Below are 14,822 nucleotides of genomic sequence, written 5' to 3' on the forward strand. Positions count from 1 at the left end.
GTGTCCGGGGGGAACCATGGTCTGGTCTCAGTCTGGAGGCAGTGTCCAGGGGGAACCATGGTCTGGTCTCAGTCTGGAGGCAGTGTCTGCCTGGGGGTGGGGACCACGTTTTGATCCAATTACAGCCCTACACAGAGCCCCAGCATTGGTTGTTCCTGCCTGAGGTGGAGTGATGAGTGCGAACTCCGTGAGGTTGGGGGACTACAATTAGGTCACAGCAGTTGAACCCAGCCTCTTCCTGCGAACATGCACAGGAAGAGATTCTCAGAGATCATAGGTACACTTGAGAAACTGGGCTTTTGGGAGCTAATCTGTATTGGGGCTGGGGACAGGTGTGGCATAGCAGCCACTCCGTGACCTTTGTTGTATGTGGTGGTTCCTAGGCAAGCACAGATTCCAGAGTAACCGCTGCACCACGCCCTAGAGCTGGCACAGAGCATGCCTCGCTGGCAAGCAGGCTATGTGGTGGCACTCATGCCTGTGTGGTTCCTACTCCCCCCCTTCAGCTCCCTGAAGAGAGTTCTGCCTGGAAGGCTTTGTGCAGGTCCTGGGTCCAACATACCCAGAGGAGGCAGCCTGAATTTGACTTGGCTGTGAGTGAGCAAGAACAGAAGTGCCAAGAATGTTTATGACATTAATAGAACAAAATCCCAAACCCGCAAAAAGCATTAAAATCTAAAGCAGGAATCTTGCTTTAATAGCTGTAATACGTTTCTTACTTTGTCAAAGCAAACCAGGTTTATTTGCCCGCATATATTGATCCTTTGGGGGCTGATGCAGAAAATTTTCTTATTCTTCAGCCTCTTTTGGGCATAAACAATCCCTGTTGTCAAAGCAGCTGGTATTGCAGGAGGGACAGAAACAGTGAAGAGGAGGAGCGCCATTGCCACTGTTTCAGCTACTGGTTTCTGGAAAAGAAACAAACACAACAAACTTGTTGATGATATTCAACCTGTTTTTACTCTTTGAAGGTTCGAAAGCTTGGACTATCTGAGCAGAAACTGTATGTGCAGCGTGATGTTCCAAACAGCTGCCTTACTCAGGGTTCGGAAGGAAGGAATTTCAGTGGGGAAGGAATTCCATTATCACATTACTAATACTTACCTTGTGCTGTACATACACACACACTGTATAGATCAGTCCAAGCACGCCAATTGATGTAAGGATTATGATGAATTTGAAGGCATCTCTGTAGAGTTTGAAATTCATGGGCTTGGGGTAGAGGATGGACCTCACCAGATCGCCTTTGGCTGTGTTGAACCCTATATTAAGACAATCACCACAAATTGTATATGTTATATAATGACACGATAGGTTGAACACAATTGAATTAGGAGATGGATGGTATTGTAAAGACTTTCTGAAGGCACTACAAAATATCTGGCCAGCTCATGTAGGGTGAAATTCACCAACAGGCAAAGACTCTCCATGACACAACCCCTCATTTCACACCTTCACATGGGTGGTGGTAGCCCCTGGGAGGCGGATTTCACCCCTGCTCTGAATGCACAGGCATGGATGGGAGAGATTTGGGGAAGGATCGTTGTATCTATACTTATAGGAACCCCTATCCTGGGAGCAGAGAGGGGAAGCATGAGACACTGTTCTGTAGCAGGGCTGGAATAGCAGCCACACAGGACCTTGCCTGTGGGTTTGGGCTGAAGTCTGTAGGCTCTGTCTATACTGCTTATGGGAGCAAGCTCCCAGCCTGGACCCACAGACTTGTGCTAGCAGATCGCGTGCTAAAAACAGCTGTGTAAATGTTGCTTTCACATTGTGGCTCGGGCTGGAGCTCAGGCTCCAAGGTCTAGAGGGCTGGGGCGGGGGCGGGCTTGAGAGTGCAAGCTCCAGCCTGAGCTGCAATGTACATCACCGTCTAACCAGTTGTTTTTAGTGTACTAGTGTGAACCCTGCTCGCACAAGTCTGTGGGCCTGGGATGGGAAGCTGTCTCCCAGATGCAGCGGAGACACACCCCGAGTGCCGTGCAGTAAGATTGCTTACTCAGCCTTTGCGAGTGTGATGGAGGGAGGGGGTGAATGTCATCTGTGATTAAATAAAACTCAGACTGCAGTTGGACTGAACATTCTTTATCTACCAAAATAGATCAGCTCGCGCACATTAAACGGGAACAGTGAGATTTCTTTCTAAAAAGCTGTTAGTAGTGGTGAAAGGTGCTGAGTTGTCAGCCATGCAGACCGAGGTCCTCTAGTCAGTGAGAAAGGAAGAGGTACAGCACCAAACAGTGGCAGTTCACGCTTCCTGTGCTGTCCTGGCAGGGTACCTGGGTCTGGTCTGCACACAGTTATTGTGCTGCCGTAACTGTTTTGGATTACTGCAATAGTTATACCCATACAAACCCTAGTGCGAATGCAGTAACACCGGTATAAAGGTATTGCATCTTATTTCCCTTCCCATATGGGAATAGTTGCTATAAAGCACCTTTGTACTGATATAACTGTGGGTTGTACCACTTTATACTGGCCTGGTTAAAGCTTTGTGTGTAGACAAGCCCCTGGAGGGTTTTGTGAGGTAGACAAACCCAGGCCTATCTACTGAGACTGCCATCAAGGGAGCCCAGGAACACCGGTCGTTTGGAATGTGGGCCCCTGTCCACTACGAACTAGACTGAGACCCACCAAAACACAACCATCAGATGGGAAGAAATAACTTTCAGTCTCTGACATGGGCTGGATTTGAACCAGGGATGTAGAGAGAACAGTTTTACTATGTGTCCCCGGGCCATCTGGTCCCCACCACCCGACCAGTAAAATCAAAAATAAATACCAGTTTGCAGCACAACAGCTCTCACTGGTCCTTTGCCTGTGGGCTTGGTCTGTATGACCTCTGTTCCACAGAAGAGGACGTGTCTTCGGTAATCCTCTGCACTGTGTGTTTTCCAGAACTTGGTGTTCTCCGTATGGGGCAAAGGGGTTTTAGTTACCGGAATACTTTCACCTAAAGATCATGTTGTACAATTCCAGTTAGGGTGTATTTAAATTCCATCAGTCTCAGGAAATGTGCAATTAATATATATCCAATCAGCAAGAATTTTTAATAAATAAATAAATAAATGGACTGGATGGTGGCTATGATTTTTAACATCCGAGCACTTCAGACACCTCCCTGGTTTTCAGTCTAAAGACTTGGGTCAAACTTTGCCCTCAGATAGACACAGTTTTATAGTGGCTAAGTGTATATGGGTGACACTGCATTCTGCTGCTGAAGTGTGTGTATCATTGTCTGCCCACACAGAACACATTACAACATCCGAGCATTTAAAAACAATTTTTTTGTGTTTTTATGTTTGTTGTATTTCCTGTTCCTGACAATAGATTACATAGATCTGGTTTCATCTTTAGTAAGAAATTGAGTTATGCTGAGCAGTTTAGAACTAATCAGAAGCCCTTCCCAAGGAGACTGCAAATTATTCAAAACACAGTCTTTCCTTATTTTGCAACAACTCATTCTGATATAGGATAAACAATTTGTAATCAGAATTGATAAAAACATATCTCCAGAGAGAGAGCAAAGAACTGCATGGAGACAAAAGACGAATCAAAATCCAAGTTTATACCTGTGAGCATGCCTTCATCTACAATACAGCCTCCATCGATCAGGATAGCATCATATGGCAAAGAATGCTTCTTTCCTTCTAAAACAAGGATGTCTCCTGGGACCAAATAACGAGACTCCAGCTTTTTGCAACCTATAGTAAAATATAAAATGAAGTGAGTGTTCACTTAGACACAGGTTATGATCCACAGGAACATTTTAAGGCCTGCACTACCAGGGGCGGCTCTATGTTTTTTGCTGCTCCAAGCACGGCAGTCAGGCGGCTTTTGGCGGCGCGCCTGCGGGCGATCCGCTGGTCACACGGATTCGGCGGCATGCCTGCGGGAGGTCCGCCGGTGCTGCGCCATTGGCGTCCCCGCCGCCGAAGCCGTGCGACCGGCGGACCTCCCGCAGACACGCCGCCGAAAGCCGCCTGCCTGCCGCCCTCACAGCGACCGGCAGGCCGCCCCCCGCGGCTTGCCGCCCCAGGCACGTGCTTGCTGCGCTGGTGCCTGGAGCCGCCCCTGTGCACTACACAACCAAACTGCTTTACTCCATTGTTTGGTTTCGGAGGAACCACACTTATGGATCTACAGTGGTACAAGTGAAAACACTTGTCTGCCTGCCTACCTTGAAGTGATGTTCTGAGGCTTAATTAGTTAATGTCTATAAATTGCTTTGGATAAGAGAACCTGCCTAAGGTACCTATGACCCCCATTACCATGGTATCTGAGCACCTCATAATCCCTAATGGACTCAGCCTCACAACATCGCTGGGAGGCAGGGTGTAATCCCCATCGCACAGATAGAGAACCAATGTGCAGAGAGACAAACTGAGGTGAGGAAGCCTGTAGTAGAGCAGGGAATTGAGCTCTGGTCTCACGTGTCCATGGCTAACATCCTAGTCACTGCACTATGGAGTTACTTTACCCAATTTGTTCTTGATACTTAGGCTTATCTGGTTGCAGATGTATTTCAGTATGTCTGTGTACTTCCAAATGCAGAGTTTGACCCCCTATTGAATTAGAAGGGGTAGGGGGAAGAAGGTCAACGACATCACTCACCTTCGTCCTTTGTGCAGGCTGTAACCTGGACTTTGTTGTGTTCCTCAACAAGGTCATGCAGCTTCACAGATTGCTGTCGATTGGGTAGCAAATTAAGTGTTGAAATACTAATACAGTACTTGTGCCAAGCAAAACACTACTTTACTATTATGAAGCTTACTCTTGATCACTGAAACTGAACTTAATTGGATTATAAGTGGTAAGATTCATACTCCCTATGCTTTCCTTACCAATCAGGAAATGTGTTCAAAGGGTTTGCCCCCAGTTAGACAGCAGAACAAGCTGTACAGTGTAATGGGGCCTGATTTTTCCACTCATGATGCCAGTTTCACATTAGTAAAGTTACTCCTGTTTTGCAACACTAAGAAATGAATCAGGCTCTGTTTTCCATGACATTTCCAATCCCTAAGCAGTGAATTTCCACATGTTGGTCCATTTTTTCCCCTGCTTGGAAGGGGCTCAATAGAACAACCGAGTGTAAATATCCAGTTATTACAGAGGTTAGTACTGCAAAAAACCAGAAACAGAATCTATACTTTTGGTCATTTTAGCTCGGTATCTCTAAATGGCAGGTGGCTGGTTGTAATCCAATTTAGCAATTTGCATATCCGGAGTTATAAACTGATGAGGTGAAGTATCACAGGTTTGGGCTCTGTACAGTATTGTAATGGGGATATGTCACCTTAATTTAAAAGTTAGTTATAAAATCTAGTCATAGGTGTGGGCTTCTTAATCAGTGTTCTTCTTATAAAAACTTCAGACCAGTTGGAAGAGGACCCTGTGGCTCAGACAATGGTCACTCTTCATGCTAAAAGCTTAGACTTTGACCTTGCCCAAGAACACTGGCTAGCTCATTGTTTGTGTTCTGGGTGCACTGGAATGCGGGATGCGCACACCAATTGAAATGGCAGGTCCCTCAAAGTAACGCTGGTGCTGCTTCAACCGTATGCTTGCTTAGACCTGCGTGAGGTTTGTGCTGTGCATTTGAGCTAGGACAGTAACAAAATAGAAGTAGCTCAGTGCCATAATCTTCTCCAGCAAGGACAATATATCATCGGTCTCCGGGGGGGTGGGGGGGGGTGAACAGGGCAGAGCCCACTATCACCTGCTCTAGGATTCAATTCTTGCAAGTACATGAATTAGTAATTCAGTGGAGGTCATATGTAAAAGATGTAGGGCCATTTTTCATTGGTGACTCACACTGTAGTTTAAGTTACACATGGTTTACAAAGCGTGTTTAAGTGATAAAGCAGTGTCCCTTGCATCAAGATGACAGTCAGCAGGAAGTCATACTTTATTTTCCTGAAAGCTGACTTTCTTGCTGCCTCTCCCTTCCACTGCCACCTCAGCAATGCATTTATGTCACTCAGTTTACAAACCATGGAATGCCAAGTTGGTGTAAATTAAACTACTTTACCACTTATGCCCTTTTCCCAACCCATATACATCCCACCTGTAACTTCTGCCACCACTTACATCACCAGCTATTTTTCTCATGGACTGCCATGAGAATGTCAGTTTGCTTATACCAGGGATGATTTGGCTCATGTTGTTTAGACTTAAAGCCTTCACTCCCATGCAGTTAACAACTTCACCTGAGGATAAGCAAAACGTTTCCCCTGAAACAATTACCCCCCTGCTCCCCCCAGCCAAACCTTGTCCCAAATGCCTGAATTGCATGTTCCTAGACCTTTGAAAATAGGGTTATTTTTCTTTTTGTAGTTTTTCGCAGTCGGAGTTCTCTGCCTGGCCAAGATGGCTGGCAGCTCTGACATAAGAGGAGAGGGGCTATTCTCTGTACTTTTAGCCTGACTTGAAGGCAGGAAATGCCAGAAATGTTAGGAGTATTTGTCCTCACAAACAGCCTGGTCATGCGAAGTGCTGAGGTCCCACAACGGTGTGCAAGTGCCTCATAGGATTGAATTAATAAATTCTAAGCCAGGTATGCAGACTGAATGAAGCAATTCAGGTACATCTTGGATAAGCATGTTAGCTTTGGGTGCATAGGCCAACTCTGAACATTTTTGTGGCTTCATCTGAAAAACACAATATCCTTTTCCTCAGAGAATGACTGAGGTAAAGTGAAGTTACTGGAAGATGTGTCTAAAAGGCAGAGATGTATTAACTCATCTGAGAATTTAAGACTAATACTGTGAGGTTGTACTCCATATGATGTTATGAAAATATGCTAATGAGTGTGAATATAATGTAACTGGAATATGCATCATGCAAAAGGTCTCTTGTAAGGTATCATTACAAAGCTTATAATCTACTGAGTGTGTTACAGTCATACAAATAGGATGATCATTCTTGTATCTGAAACTAGGAATATAAAATATAACTCTGAGGTCCTATTGTAGTTATGCAAAGTGTGGGCCATTAATGGTGGCTTGGAATCTTGATGGCTCCCATTAACCAGGACAATTGGTTGTAAATGGCTCTGTTTACTTGTAAGTCTTCCTGTATACGTGTGTGCTGGCAAGTGAGCAATGAAGTCTTACAGTGACATATAATCATATCACCCGAACTGGAATCCATCTTTAACCTCTTGGTTTTCCATTTAGAAGGAGGGGTGGGAACCCAGACAGGGACAAAGGATTCCCGCCTTGTGCCAAAGATATATAAGTGGGTGGAACAGAACAAAGGGGGTGGCAGTCATGGGAAATCCCCTAGCTACCACCTGAGCTGGAACAAGGACTGTTCCGGGGAAAGGATTGGGCCCAGACTAGACAGAAGTCTAGTCTGTGAAAGAAGCTTATTGGAACATCTCTGAGGGTGAGGTTTCATCCGTAATCAGTTTCTTACTGTGTTAGGCTTAGACTTGTGTGTTTTTGTTTTATTTTGCTTGGTAATTTACTTTGTTCTGTCTGTTATTGCTTGGAACCACTTAAATCCTACTTTTTATACTTAATAAAATCACTTTTTACTTATTAATTAACCCAGAGCAAGTAATTAATTCCCGGGGGAGCAAACAGCTGTGCATATCGCTCTATCAGTGTTATAGAGGGCAGACAATTTATAAGTTTACCTTGTATAAGCTTTATACAGAGTAAAACTGATTTATTTGGGGTTTGGAGCCCATTGGGAACTGGGTATCTGGGAGCTAGAGACAGGAGCACTTCTTAAGCCGTTTTCAGTTAAGTCTGCAGCTTGTGGGGGACGTGGTTCAGACCTGGGTCTGTGTTTGCAGCAGGCTAGCGTGTCTGGCTCAACAAGACAGGGTACTGAAGTCCCAAGCTCAGAAGTAGTCTCAGCACATCAGGTGGCAGTCCCAAGGGGGTTTCTGTGACCCAAGCCATCACAAATACCACATTTCTTTTTTATGTTAGGCCTGTTATTTGCTGGCTCTGAACCCCCTGGCACTTTGGGGAAATTCCAAGCTGGATCCAAAATTCATGGATGGCCCAACTCTAATCTTCAGTGAATTTGTGGAATCTGCAATAATACCAGCTAACCAAAAGGACAGAGTGCAGAAATTGCTTCTTATTCTGTGTCTGAGACAAATGAAATTATTACTGTTGGCTGAACTGGAAAATTGATTACATGAATAGCAGCCTTACCTGTCTGAGATCATACACGGTTAAGCCAATAGAAATGACTGACAAGATTATGATAGCCACGGAATACTCGATGTAACCTTGGCTCAACCACAGAGTCAGAGTGAAGGTTTGGAACACATAAAAGGGATTTAAAATCTGCAAACACAAATATATCACACAGTCAGGAGAAATCCACAGTTTGTTCAGCGGTCGCTCGCACGTGGGAGAAGATGAAAAGGTTTCACTACAGATTTCATGGAATCTTTTCAATGTAATTTAAAACAGAATTGTGGGGCTTGTCACAAGCCAATACTCTCCCATGGTGGTTCAGGGGACTGATAGCTTTCACCTCCATCTTGTTGATTTGATTTGGCTCAGAACTAGTTGTCATCTGATGGCTGTGCAGTGATTTCGCCAAAATGAATTGGTGGTCTCAAGCTATCTACATCACAAAAATGGCCATCACATGCGGCACTCATAAGTGGTCTCAGCAAAGTGGCAATGAATAAAATACTGAGCTACTCAAAATGTCCTGAATCCTTTGGGATTTAATGTTTAATACTAAGATAATATTATCAATTCTAATTTATTTGGAAAACTAGAAAGAAAACTATTCCCTTTTGGCAACCTCCTATGGAACTCAGGTGAGAAAAACCAATAGGGTTCAACAGAAATTACTCTTAAAAACCTACTGAATTTAGTAGAGAATGAGATCCCGCAGAAAGGTTTTAATTTACAATTAAATTCTACAGGACTTTCCCTTAGGGGTCGTCCCTTAGCTGGACCAAACTTTGGAGTCAATTAAAAATGGGGAGGTTGATTTTTTTTCCTAATCTTACAGCAGTTTTATAGCATTGTCACCACTGACTTCAGTACGTCATACGGGAATGGAGAATCAGGCCCACATTCCCTAGGCCAAATTATGTCTTGACTTAACCCACATAGCTCCACTGAACTCTATATGTGGGGATAAGTGAGGACATAATGTGGCCCAATAATCTTGGTTATTCCAGTATCCGAATTAACCAATGCAGGAATTAAGTAAAAATCTTCAGATACTAACCCTCTCTTCAATCATTAAACTAAAGGCTCCATTCTGGAGTTGCCAACATACCCACTGAAGACAATGGGATCTTTGCCTGCATAAGGCTAGCACTGAGTAAATAATTTACTGAAAAATTTAACCCTTGAATGAAAATTATGGGAACACACTTTTGCAAATATTCACCCAGGTCTAAGGAATAAAGGGTCAGGAGCAAAACAAAGATGTACACTCAGCCAATACAGTAGTATCCCAGCCAATATTATCACCAGGGCACTCCATCACTGACACTTCCTTGTGCACTTAAAGCAAAACACCACAGCTTTCAGAGACCTGCCTAGAGGCACAGTCCTAAAAACCATCACACATGAGGCTGCACACTTTGATGCAAGCGCAAAGTTCAAATTAAATAGCCTGTTTTAAAGTGCTCTCCTGGAGTTCTCTTGGGCATTACAATTTCTGCACTCAATACTGCGTGCAGTCACTTCTACAGAGAAACAGCAACTGTTTAGCAGGGCACAGCAGTACTAACGAATAGTTTAGGATACAAAGTCAAAAATACTTTCTGTATTTCAATTGACAAGGGGAATTTAAGGAGACAGAAGGGCACTAGGCTAACCTCTATCCTTGCAAAAAGTGCTACTGGATTATTAATGATCAAACCTGAAATTGTACACCTTGTCTTAAAGATGGTGACTCGTCACACCATGATGGGTATCAATCTAGTATTGACCCCGAGGGAACAGTGACAAGTACTCAGTCACCAACACCACTTGCTGTGAAACCTATGTTTTTATTGGTGGTTGGTCTCCCATCAAGGTACTGCTCATATCTGGCTCATCATATGAGATACAATGAGTTCATAATCTGAAGTAGTGTGGCTACACCCTATATGGATGTGCTCATATGTAGGATAGTCCTGATTTCTCTCTTACAGAAGCTTTACACTAATGTAACTCAGTGGAGTTACTCTTGATTTATACCACAGTGTCAATGGGATCAGAACGAGACCCAGCAATCGCATTTTTCTTTCTTAATCCGCCATCTAACCATTTTTTTTAAGCTGTACATAAAGGGTCAAATTGTCCTCTCTGTTATCCCAGTATAACTCCATTGTAGTTAGAGGAATGGAATTGGCACAACTGAAGGGATGACTGTACCATGTATCACTGAGTTTTTTCTACACTGCTTTGTTTTAGTAAGGATCTATGCCATCAACTGCTGAATTCCAGGGTAGAAAAATGAAATGTTACTCTCAAAATGTTTCTGAGCTATCTCTTCAAATAACAAGATTTAAAAATAGAGATGCAGCTTACCTCTTTAAAAAGTAACTTCCAAATAGGACGAATTTCAACTTCAATGGCATTGGGCCCACACACTAACCTCCTGTATGAGATCATGAATTGGTTAATATCAGAGAAACAAAGTTCCCTGGCATATGCTCCTATAGAAGGTCCCTAGCTCTTTCAGTTCAGACCTCTGATGTAACTAAGAATTCACATACACCAAAAATGGCATTATAAAATAATGGTAAAACCACATCTTAAAAGTAATATCAAGAACACAGATGGCTGAATGAGACAGAAGTCTATCAAGAAGCTATTGAATCCGAGGGGGAATTACACTGAGACCAATGTTCACTTGTCTCATGCAATTCATGCAAGTTTTATCAAAGGCCAAAAAGCGTCTTTAATCTACCGCTGACTCTTGCTGTGAGCCTGGCTTGGTAGACTGGTGAAACATGGCAGCACCTCCCTCCCTTCTTCTCCCATTCTTAGGGCCAATTCTAACCTCATTGAGTCAATGGTGTTTCTCCAGATTTACTTCACTGTAACTGAGGACATTTGTGACTATGCTCCTCAGAGTGCAAGTTGCATTCATTTTGTCCACCCTTCAATGTCATCAGCGCACTTTACATTACTACTGAAGTAAATGGCAATAAACTGATGTGAAATGTGAGTAAGGAAGAAAAGAATTGGGCCCATATGCCTTTTTAAACCTGAAATACCAAATAGATTGGAAATGCTGTGGACTGTACCTGATATTCTGTTCTTCTCTCGTCAGACCAGTTCCAAACTTGTGATGTATGTCGTAACATGAGTTGCTGTCATCTAGCGATCTAAGATAACCATGAGAGAGTTCAAACAATGATGTTCTGAAAGGGGCTTTTGCTTCTTCAAAGAACTTTGTAATGAGTGATTAAACTCACCCGACTTTCTGGAACTGCTTCACAGAGAGATCCCAAATATATCGGATTTTCTGTACCTGGATGCTTCTGACCTGCAAAACCAAAGGCACAAATGCCATTTAGAACACCCAGATTCACTTTATTACAGGGCCAGTTCTCTTCCTTGATGCATGGATATAATTCCAGTTAAAGTTAATGGGAGACGCAGGAGGAAATTGAGATAAGAGCTTTCATCCGCCTCTTCACCTAACACCACGTATTGTATCCATCCATCCATGACTTACTTTTAATTCTGGCTTCATTATGGCTCTGTTTATGACAGAATCTTTGTCAGCAATGAAGAGACTATCTGATGTATCTCTAACCGATAGATTCAGTGTGGACAAGTCGATCCAGGTCACCTTCTTTCTGGTGTATTTTTGAAATTCATCCTGGAGGAATAAAGGAAAGTTCAGTGTGCTTTGAAGGAATGACACATTCTTAGTGTAGGTCTCTGTGTAAAGCCATGGCAGAGACTGGCAGTACATAATTACAGAACTTTTGGTTAGGAGCCAAGAACAGAGAGCTTCATTACGGTCTGCTTCGCCTAATGAAGTCTGTCTAGGTCTAAAACATCGCCCATTTTAATCATGCTTCCTGACCCTGGAAAACACGTTTCCCAGAATGAGGGCTGCAATATTACTAAGGCCTCGCTATAGTAGAAAATGAGAACCACTGTAACTAAATTTGATCTAATTAGATCAGTGCAAATGCCTAATACAGATGCACTTAAACCAGTTTAAATTGTGTTTTAATCAATATAGCTTAGTGTGATCAGTTATTAACCACCATTACAACAATGCAGTAAATTACTAACTGTTTTAAGTGCATCTATATTAGGGATGTAGTGCATGTATTGGGGATCAAATGCATATTAGGTGTTTGCACTGATATAATTAGTGGAAGTCTAACATAGCTAAGGCCTAAGATACAGCTCTCTAAAATCAATCCTACAGAGTTTCTCTCATGATATTAGCCACATGCATTACACAAAAGACAGGCTCAACCATATTTGTTAGGATTGACCCTTCTGTTGTGTCCTGTCTTCTGAATTCTTGCGTGTAGGTAGGGTAAGCAAATATAGAAGAAGTCAGCATTCTGCAGTGTTATGCAGTAATCATATTAGAATGAGACCTACTCTAACACTGGTGGTTAAGCAATGGGGATATGTAGTGTACATGAGGTATCTAATGTTCAGTGTTAAAGTATTTCAATTCTAGTTAGTGTAACCATAACCTCTGCACAATATTTTTGAATCGCTTTCTCTGAAAATGTCTGTATGGAAATGATTTGGAGTTAGTGGGTTCCCTCAGATGCCTGACTTATCCCTGCCAGTCCACATCTGAACTTGAGTATTTACATTGGAAAATACTAGAAAATTGCTATTACACACTGAGAAAGTAGGACAGGCTGCTTAAGTGTGTGTGTGAAAGCTTTATATGAATTAATAAGACGTCCAGTTAAAAGTACACGTTACAGTGTGCACTTACTGTTGTTCTAAGCAATATGACATCTGCTTCTTGCAAGTTACATGGGATGCAGTTTGCCCACACATCCCATGCTGGCTTCCAGTAAAACAGAAGGAGAAGAGCCCCACAGGAGAAGATATATCCAGCAATGCACATGGCTTTCCGGCAGCCTTGAGTTTTGTAGCCAAATATCTCCTGTGGGACAAAGACAAGACGTTATTTTGAAACGGTTTGACATTGAGACTTGTTTTAAAGGGCAGAGCTGCAAAGACTCTCTAGCTAATACTCCCCCGCTAAGCAACCCCATCTTCAGTTTGGGAGATGAAACTGTGTCAGCTAAACATGTCATTAAAATTAAGGTAAAAGATACACCAAACCCACCACAACCAGGCAGTATCACATACTTAATATGGAAGAAAAGGCCCATTCTCAACCCTCCATCCATGTAGACTTGAAGAATTAGCTTGATCCTATAGCTTTCACTGCCATAATCCAGCTGGTCTGTCACAGTAACACTTCTACCTATCTAATTCATCCACAGTCCCAGAGCCTTAAAGCCCCAGCTGTCCTGCAGCAATGGAGAGTATTTGTACAGGAACTCTGTGTTATTCAGGGGAATCCACCCTGCAGCACAGAAACCCCCTTGAAGTTAGGAAGACTTTTCATGATTCTGAATAGTATATCTATGCGTTTCTAGCGTGCTATCAATGTAGTATCTGGGTGCCATATACATAATTAAGGATGCAATTTTTTTCCTGCCTGATGTCCCATAATGTGATTCTTAATCATACACAGAGCCCTGAGCACCTTTCTATGATCCTTCATTATCTTCCCTGTTTGTCCTTCTACTTTGATAACCCGGCATGCTGTTGTAGTCATCATGACATTCTAGTGTTAAAAAATTATTCTTCTAACACAGACTGCATTTTCTAATCCCCATGTTTCCCCTCCAATTGCACCTTGGATTTTCATGTACATTAGTCTGCTTTATGTTTGGTCCACACTTCTGACAATCACCTATTATGTGTGCTGTAGCTAGTAATGCTTTTATTATGGTCCGTCACTTGCACTCAGGACCCTGTGTACATATCTGTGCAATAACTCAACACCTACAATTCTGCCTAAAGTGAACAAACCTGGAGTGAAATCCTGACCTCACTGAAGCCCAACAGGAGTTTTGTCGTTGGCTTTAATAGGGTCAGGATTTTCACCCCCTGAGTCTACTCCTTCCCCACTGCACAGTAGCTCCCAGGCTGATGTTTTGCAAATCAACAACTATTGGGAAGATCTGCTGGTTCACAAAGTGCCCACTTGGATTTCCACAGCCAATACTTCACTGTTACTGACACTGAAAGGCCATTTCCAAAGTGAGTACAAATGAGCTCCTTCCTGCATAGTGCCGGAGAGCTATGTCCAACCACTGTCAGCACAGCTCTGTACGGCCAGCACAGCAGTTCCAGCGAGAGTGCATGCAGCAGCCTCTGTCTGTGTAGCTCCTCAAATGCCATTTTTCCCAGATGTGAGCAAGTGAATAGCTATTTTTTGCTGCCTGCCTCCACCTATCTTCACTTTCATTGTTCTCTCTCCTCCTTTCCCCTCACTGTTCTAATGTTTCCTGTCTCCTTTGTATCTCTCCTTATTTCTTAGCCCACTTCCTGATTCTCTCACCCCCCTTACTGAGCCTCATTGGACTCTTCCCCACCACACAAACCACAAAGGCGCATTATTCCATTGTCCCACCCCACTGCCCCTTCCCCGAAGATTACTCCCCTCCCTGCATCCATCTCTGCTCCCAACACTCCTGGTTCCCTTCCTCCCTGCGATTCCTGTCTGTCCGCTACACATGCCTTCCGGGCACTCCCACAATGTCCTGTGCCTCGACTCCTCCAGCTTCTGGCCTCTCCATCCAGCCCCTGTCTCTATCACCC

General features: G+C 43.4%; 1 protein-coding gene across 1 annotated transcript in view; it reads right to left on the bottom strand.

The window, feature by feature from the left end:
• The window catches only part of LOC112119736 (probable cation-transporting ATPase 13A5), a 61,329-nt gene that overhangs the window by 36,531 nt on the left and 9,976 nt on the right, over nucleotides 1-14,822 (bottom strand). Inside the window, exons 2-12 of the mRNA XM_024218524.1 lie at nucleotides 12,916-13,089; nucleotides 11,671-11,817; nucleotides 11,408-11,478; nucleotides 11,237-11,317; nucleotides 10,515-10,584; nucleotides 8,178-8,312; nucleotides 4,618-4,690; nucleotides 3,576-3,707; nucleotides 2,786-2,956; nucleotides 1,105-1,262; nucleotides 720-908 (exon numbers count right to left, since the gene is read on the bottom strand). Of these exons, the coding sequence (XP_024074292.1) occupies nucleotides 720-908; nucleotides 1,105-1,262; nucleotides 2,786-2,956; nucleotides 3,576-3,707; nucleotides 4,618-4,690; nucleotides 8,178-8,312; nucleotides 10,515-10,584; nucleotides 11,237-11,317; nucleotides 11,408-11,478; nucleotides 11,671-11,817; nucleotides 12,916-13,089 (1,401 nt within the window). The remainder of the gene's footprint in view (nucleotides 1-719; nucleotides 909-1,104; nucleotides 1,263-2,785; nucleotides 2,957-3,575; nucleotides 3,708-4,617; nucleotides 4,691-8,177; nucleotides 8,313-10,514; nucleotides 10,585-11,236; nucleotides 11,318-11,407; nucleotides 11,479-11,670; nucleotides 11,818-12,915; nucleotides 13,090-14,822) is intronic.

Source organism: Terrapene carolina, unplaced genomic scaffold (assembly GCF_002925995.2).
Source record: "Terrapene carolina triunguis isolate 2854851 unplaced genomic scaffold, T_m_triunguis-2.0 Scaffold88, whole genome shotgun sequence".
In the NCBI taxonomy this organism is placed as follows: domain Eukaryota; kingdom Metazoa; phylum Chordata; order Testudines; family Emydidae; genus Terrapene; species Terrapene triunguis.